This window comes from Poecilia reticulata, chromosome 4 (genome assembly GCF_904066995.2).
Source record: "Poecilia reticulata chromosome 4, P_reticulata-male-v2, whole genome shotgun sequence".
Lineage (NCBI taxonomy): Eukaryota > Metazoa > Chordata > Actinopteri > Cyprinodontiformes > Poeciliidae > Poecilia > Poecilia reticulata.
The window spans coordinates 1-7500 of NC_088833.1; the positions used below are offsets into that span (position 1 = coordinate 1).

The 7500-nt window shown below is 45.8% G+C and overlaps 1 protein-coding gene and 1 long non-coding RNA gene across 4 annotated transcripts in view; both read right to left on the reverse strand.

Annotated features, from left to right (window-relative positions):
• Nucleotides 1-7: 7 nt before the first annotated feature.
• LOC103463264 (nuclear factor I/A) overlaps nt 8-7500 on the reverse strand; it is a 46650-nt gene continuing 39157 nt past the window's right edge. For 2 of the 3 annotated variants that reach the window (XM_081605843.1, XM_081605842.1), the window contains exons 3-5: nt 7300-7365; nt 3763-3837; nt 8-279 (exon numbers count right to left, since the gene is read on the reverse strand). In XM_081605843.1, coding sequence (XP_081461969.1) covers nt 158-279; nt 3763-3837; nt 7300-7365 — 263 coding nt within the window. In that variant the 3' untranslated portion in view covers nt 8-157. Of the gene's footprint in view, nt 280-2601; nt 3443-3762; nt 3838-7299; nt 7366-7500 lie in introns of all 3 variants that reach the window. The other variant, XR_014087145.1, reaches the window with a different exon arrangement.
• LOC145551347 (uncharacterized) lies at nt 4377-6008 on the reverse strand. Its single transcript, XR_014087146.1, has 3 exons — nt 5801-6008; nt 5311-5479; nt 4377-4801 (listed from the first exon to the last, which is right to left on the reverse strand). It is a non-coding gene; the product is annotated as an uncharacterized LOC145551347 (long non-coding RNA).

Here is a 7500-nt window from a genome sequence, read left to right on the forward strand (position 1 = left end):
TCCAGAACCAACAAACAGAACCAAAATCCAACCAGAACCAACATCCAATCAGAACCAACATCCAACCAGAACCAACAACATTTTGCTGGTTCCGGTCCCAGTCCTGGTTCTGGTTCCGGTCCTGTTACCAGTCCCTTCTGTGTGAGCAGGTGTGTCCTCACCTGGAGGAGGAGGTGCTGGGCAGCGGCCTCCTCATGGCTCCTGGACTCATGCTGTAGTAGGAGGAGCTGTCCAGGTCGGCCAGGGAGAAGTTGGGTCCGGTTCCGGCCGCGATGGGAGCTGCAGGACAGTACACAGGGAAAGACTGGGTCGGTCAGCAGGATGGACAGAACCGGGTTCTATCCTCAGTCCGAGGTCGCCTCAGTCATGACCTGAGACTCCTTCATCATCCTCATCTTCCTCTACGTGAACTCTGCTGAACAAAGGCCTCAAACCCAGACATCCCTCCATCCCCCCGTCCCTCCTCTTCATCACTTTATTGACACTGAGCATGATGGCGTGATGGGATGAAAGGAGGAAGAGGAGGAGGAGGAGTGACAGGACCTGCTGGGTAATTTTCTGCTGAGCTCAGCACCGTGAGCTCAGCCCATCTATCTATCACTGAGCCCTGCAGAGATAGTTTACACACACACACACACACACACACACACACACACACACACACACACACACACACACACACACACACACACACACACACACAGAGAGAGCTCTCCTAACAGGGAAGCAGCAGTGTTCATGTTTCCACATCATCAGTGTTTCACAGCCAGCCTGGACAATCCAACGTCAATAATAATAATAATAATAATAATAATAATAATAATAATAATAATAATGACAACAGCACCGAGCTGGGAAGCTCATCAGAACCAGAACCCAGAAGTACTTCCAACATTCCTGAACAGCTTCCAAGTTTCTCCTGCTCATTTCCAGCATTCCCAGTTCAAACTAGGAGCAGATCCCAGAACCTCCCAGATGGGATGATGGAGCAGGAAGAGATCTGGACCGGATCCCTGAGGAACGCCTCCTCCAGGTCCAGCCTGGTTCTGGTTCTGTCAGTGAAGCTGGTTCAACTCAGAGCTCTTGGACCATGGTTACCATGACGATGGTTATCATGAAGATGCTCTCTGCTGCGGTGGAGCAGCGGACCATCTGCTGCTGGCACCTGACCAGGTGTGTGTGTTGCCCAGGGCAACAGAGGGCAGGACAGAGGAGAGGAGGAGGAGGTCCACCTGACTGACTGAGTGAAACCTGTCAGTGCCAACGCCGAGCCGCAACCAGCTCAACATGCACGCCCACAGCGACGTGCACAGCGACGTGCACGCCCACAGCGACGTGCACAGCGACGTGCACGCCCACAGCAACGCCCACAGCAACGCCCACAGCAACGCCCACAGCAACATGCACGCCCACAGCAACGCCCACAGCGACGTGCACGCCCACAGCAACGCCCACAGCAACGCCCACAGCGACGTGCACGCCCACAGCAACGCCCACAGCAACGCCCACAGCAACATGCACGCCCACAGCGACGTGCACGCCCACAGCAACGCCCACAGCAACGCCCACAGCAACGCCCACAGCAACGCCCACAGCGACGTGCACGCCCACAGCAACGCCCACAGCAACGCCCACAGCGACGTGCACGCCCACAGCAACGCCCACAGCAACATGCACGCCCACAGCGACGTGGACGCCCACAGCAACGCCCACAGCAACGCCCACAGCAACGCCCACGCCCACAGCAACGCCCACAGCAACATGCACGCCCACAGCAACGCCCACAGCGACGCCCACAGCGACGTGCACGCCCACAGCGACGTGCACGCCCACAGCAACGCCCACAGCAACGCCCACAGCAACGCCCACAGCGACGTGCACGCCCACAGCAACGCCCACAGCAACACGCCCACAGCAACATGCACGCCCACAGCGACGTGCACGCCCACAGCAAACCCAGTTTTTTCCAGCTTTCTCCAGACTGAGCCTAACCAAGATGTTCCGGTTGGACCCAGACCCTGAGGACGACCCAAGCTGACAGCTGGCCCACATGTTGAGAACCCGATCAGAACCCGCTTCGTTATGACAGGAGCCAGAACAGACCTGGACAGGTTCTTCAGAACTTCTGGTTCCTCCGTTCTGGAGCGGCTCACCACAACCCAGGGCAGAACCTATAGAAGTGGTTCTGTTGGTCGGTTCTGGAGCAGCTGGACCGGGCCGCTGCTCGCTCTCTGCTGCTTTAATAGGATATTGATCGACAGGGAGAGATTCGATTGGCTGCCAGGGAGTAATGGCTGCACAGCGCCAAGGTCACTGCTGCTCTGTGTGTGTGTGTGTGGGTGTGTGTGTCAGCTGTAGCTACTGCTGGACTCAGTCCAGGTGAGATCCCACCTGGATCTGGGACTCGGTTCTGTCAACTGTCAGAACCAAGAGGAGCAGAAGCAGAGAGGTCTCACTCTGAGCAGGATTTAGGAGCTGAGAGAAGTTTCACTGGTGACCCGGTGACCGGTTCACCGGGTCATCAGCTGGGATGACCCGGTCCACACTGGATCTGTGACCCGACCAGAACCGCAACAAGTGGATCAAAGCAGCATCAAGCACCTGGAGGTGGTTCTGTGCCATTCTGGAACTATCCGGGCTCTTCACAAGAGCAGAGAGAGAAGAAGAAGACCTGGTGGCCGACCTCATCACAGAACCGGGTCAGAGCGACACATGAACTGATTCCCTGGTGACCTGGGTGAACTGAACTGTTCGGTGAGCCTGCAAGACAAAACTCAGGGCACAGAACTCCGAGACGGAGCCGCATGATTGGTCGGAAACCAGGAAACACCAGTTTTACACGCAGGACTGAACTGGTTTAACTGGTGCTGCATTACTCTTCTTCTGATGCTAACGCTGATGTGACCTCACGCACGCGCACACACACACACACACACACACACACACACACACACACACACACACACACACACACACACACACACACACACACACACAGCATGCACTCTCCTGTACTCTAATCTATAAGTGATTCTTTCAGAGCTGCATCGCTGCAAATGTGCTGACCCACACAATACACACACACACACACACACACTGACAGGCTTTGTTTTGGTGTGTGTGTGAAAGAGACGATGTGTGTTTGAGCTTCAGGAGCCGCAGCAGAAACATTTAATCTGCATGGAGCTAAAAACCATCCGACATGGATGAAGAAGTTCTCTAGCTCCCTCCAGCAGAGGGAGCTAGAGAACAGAAAAACTGCTCAGACATCAGATGGACTGCAGACCAACAGCTGGTTTCCATGACAACTGTCCTACAGCTGTGGTTCATAAAGGAGCTCCTCCAGGCTGTGTGCTTACACCTGTACTTTCCTCCAGCCCAGGTGAACGGGGGCAGATAAAACATGAAACTGGAGCAGGTCTGGTTCTGGTTCTGGTCAAAACTGGGAGTAACAGAATGATCGAGAACTAAGCAACAAAAGATGAACTAAAAATCCATCCGAGTTGGAATAAAATAAAAATATTAACCTATTGGAACAGAATTTATTAAAAATAAAATGAAATAAAAATATTTAGGAAGACAAAATAATATAAAACACAAGGAAAACAGAAAAATATAACAATACAGTTAATAAAAGCACAAATTAAATAACGATGAAAATTTAAAAGTTTAATAATAAAATAATAATTTGCTGAGCCAATCACAGAGCAGCTGCCACTAAAGGACCAATCAGAGAGAAGGAAGAGAAAGAGCTAGACTCACTCTGGGAGACTCGGACGAGTTCGGCCACGGTGAAGACTCCAGGTGTGACAAAGCTGTCCTGGAATCCCAGGTGACCTGAAGACGAAGAGGAGGAGGAGGAGTTCACTGATCCTGCTCTTCAGGTGGAACATCACAGGTTTCCATGGAAACATCCAGGATTACTCAGTTATTGTGAATCGGTCCAGTCCCATTTATAACAGAGCCATTGGTATTAGCGCAGCAGTGAGAGGAAGCTGAACAGAACCGGCTCCGTGTCTGGATGTACAGATCCGAACCAGCTGAGTGGATCAGTTATCAGAGCCAGGACTTTATTTAAAAAAATAACAGTAACACTTTATTTGACGGGGTGTGAATAAGACTGACATGACATAACACCTGTCATGAACATCAGTAAGTCTTCATGAATATTAATGACTGTAAATCAAGACACTCTTAATACAAAGCTGACATTATTCACAATGTCTTTATGACAACTTGACATTAACCAAGAAATCATCATGTCATAAATATGTCATAATGATGTCTTTAAGTGTTATTACAGTGTCCAAAGCTTTAATGAAACAGTAATTAATATTTCTCCCTACCGGAAATAAAGCGGAACAAGTAGAACCAACAATGATTTCATGAAGCTTTATTACAATGTCAAATGATTTAATAACAGAGTCATTGATAATTCCTCTTACATCAAGTGGAACAAGTAGCACCAGTTATAAAGATGTCATTAAGTGTCATTACAATGTCAAATGCTATATTAACATAATCATTAATGTTATCTTACCTTGAGTGAAGTGAAACACACTGAACTACTTATAACCACCATCATAGCTGCAGAACAAACCCTTTGTATATTGGAATGTTGTTGTGTTAATTTTCTGGGAGCAGCTCTTTAAAGGTATCCGGAAATGCTCAGAAATTATAGCTGTTCTTGCAATGGTTGTGGTCAGTGTTAATCACGGTGAAAGTCTTTTCATGAATTCAAACTTGGTCAATCTCTTCTGGACATCCTCATAGTTGGCGATGACTCAATCCACTGTGGTCACTTCAAAAAAAGGAACAAAAACAAATAAACAAAAATTGTAATGTGATCTTAATTCAGCATTTATTTAAATACCATTCCAAACATGTTCCTTGCTGCACACTGTCAGAATGGTAGACAAATGCCTAGTTAACATGGCTGGTTGTTATAAAGTGCAATACAATTATTTCTTAATACAAGTAGCATAGTAACTAGAGCTGAACAAAATTATTCTGATCAAATATTTGTCTGGCAGAAGTTCAGAGAGACTGTTGTTGTTCAGATTGCATCATTTAATGTATAGTTTTAGGCACATGAGCGAATCTTTCCACTTACTGAGCATTCTAAATTATTTCCAACCAGATACTCTGACTTATTGATGTTTGCAAGAAGCTTATTAATAAATAAATAGATTTAACACCAGTTTTACATTTGACAACAATTAGTTGTTGATTCCTGCTCCCCCTTCCCCACTTACCTGGCTGTCCCACCCCACTTCACCTGGAGAAAATAGTAACACCAAAACAACTTACCTCATTTTCTTGGGGAATATTTCATCTGCTTCTTTCTCTTTGGTGTAACAGGATCTTCTTTCTCTGGTGGCTGCTCCTCATTATCATCCTCCACACTCGTAGCATGTCTTCATTAGCCAACTTTGTCCCCCCACCATGTGTCCTTAGGCTAGTCTGGGTCTTCATGTGGCTAAAGTTTCCAAAGCAAAGAACAAAAGCACTGCGTCACACCAGCCAAGTTGCTAAATAATGCACATAAAGAATAACTTTGACTAACATATTAGCTTTTAATTTGCTAGATTAAAATTGGAGGGAAAAAACAATTTGCCTGTCTATGTTTAATATTGAGGGCTAAAGTTACAGTAATGAAGTTTAATAACTTTAGCTAACATTAACTTACAGCAACGTAGGATTGGCTAGAATTGCTCATAGCTAACATTACAGAGAAAGAACATAGTCAATGTTATTTTCTAAAAAAAAAAAAGAAAGGTAAAGTTAATAAGACACATACCTCATATGTATTAGGTGACAAATTCCGGCTTCTTTTTAAACAGGAGGTCTGGCCGTTGTTCCGCACAATATGGAAGATTTCTTCTTCATCGACATACTGCACGCCTGTTCGTGCACTGCTGCCTCTCACTGGTGGAGATGGGGTACTGCACTACTTAAAACAGCCTTAAATAACGTTTCAAATGCAAAGTTCTTAAGTGCTTTGCAGACATCTTGCTGTAAAACTTTAGGATCAATTAAATTAAGAAATTTAAGACTAAACAAAAGGGCAGAGCAATAAAATATTACAAAATAAAGCTAGATAATTTTTAAAGTTTAATCAGTAATACTTTTATAACAAATTTATGTTAGATCATGATTTCTTGGTTAATGTCAAGTTTTCATAAAATAGACATTTTGAATAATGTCAACTTTGTATTAAAAGTTTCATAATTTACCAAATGACACTTTGACTACAGTCATTAATATTCATGAAGACTTACTGATGTTATGCCGTGTTTGTGACAGTCATGTCAGTCTTATTCACACCCCGTCAAGTGTTACTAAACTAACTACATCAATTTTATTGCATTAAAACTTTAATGTAATTTTTAAATTTTCTTCTTTTTAACAAACAAAAGTCAAAGGTTGGAACCTTTGACTTTTGTTTGCTCCTTGATGTCTGATTCTCAAAGTAGCATTTGCTACTCCTGCAAATCTCACGCGCAGCTAACCGCTAACAGCGATGGACGCGGCTTCTCGGTTCATTCTTGCTTCTACATGATCTGATGCTGGAAAACATTACTGCTGCTAAAAGCAGTTAGCCTATCAGGAGCTATGCTAGCTCAAAGTAGCATCTGAAAGCTAAACATGTAGCAGCTAATGCTAATGTCAGCGTCCACATTTCTAAAGAAGCTCCATGAATGATCGGAAAAACTCTGGAAAGTCGAATGGAAAGGAAAACACTTTGCTCCGATCTGATGGAGAACCTGAAATATGTCTGATGTTCGGCTCTGATGGACATTCACTCAACAACTTAGCAGCAAAAAGGCCTGGGGATTAAAAATCATGTTTATTTTGTTGATACATAGTTTAATTAAAATGCAATTAATTAATTAGACCATGAAATTAAATACATAAAAATTTTTTAATCCAGACCCCCATTAATTACTACACCTTTCCTGCAGTGACGGTGGGCGGAGCTATTAGTGACAATGGGCGGGGCTATGAGTGGCAGTGGGCGGGGTTATCGGTGGCGGTGGGCGGGGCTATTAGCAGGCTGAATAACGATTCCCAGCTGTCGGCTCTAGAGTTTGTCTGTAACATGTAACGGAGCTGCGGTCCAGGACCAACACACACACAGATAAACCAGGAGGATTTCTTCACACACATAACTGCTCAGTAATATGTGAGATCAGACTCAGCCTGGCTCGCAAGTGTGTGTGTGTGTGTGTGTGTGTGTGTGTGTGTGTGTGTGTGTGTGTGTGTGTGTGTGTGTGTGTGTGTGTGTGCGTATCTCACCGTTCTCTGGCTGCTCCTTGATGTCTGATTCGCTGGCCTGGTTGGGGCTTTCTGATTGGCTGGTTTCTGGAGGGAAACAGAAAAACTACGATGAGGAAGGAGAGCTGGAAAACACTCAGTGAGAGGCACGGTGAGTTCACGGACAGCTGGGATGTTAGAGTTCTCTGACTCTTGAAAGCAGCAGCAGAACCTGGTCTGGTC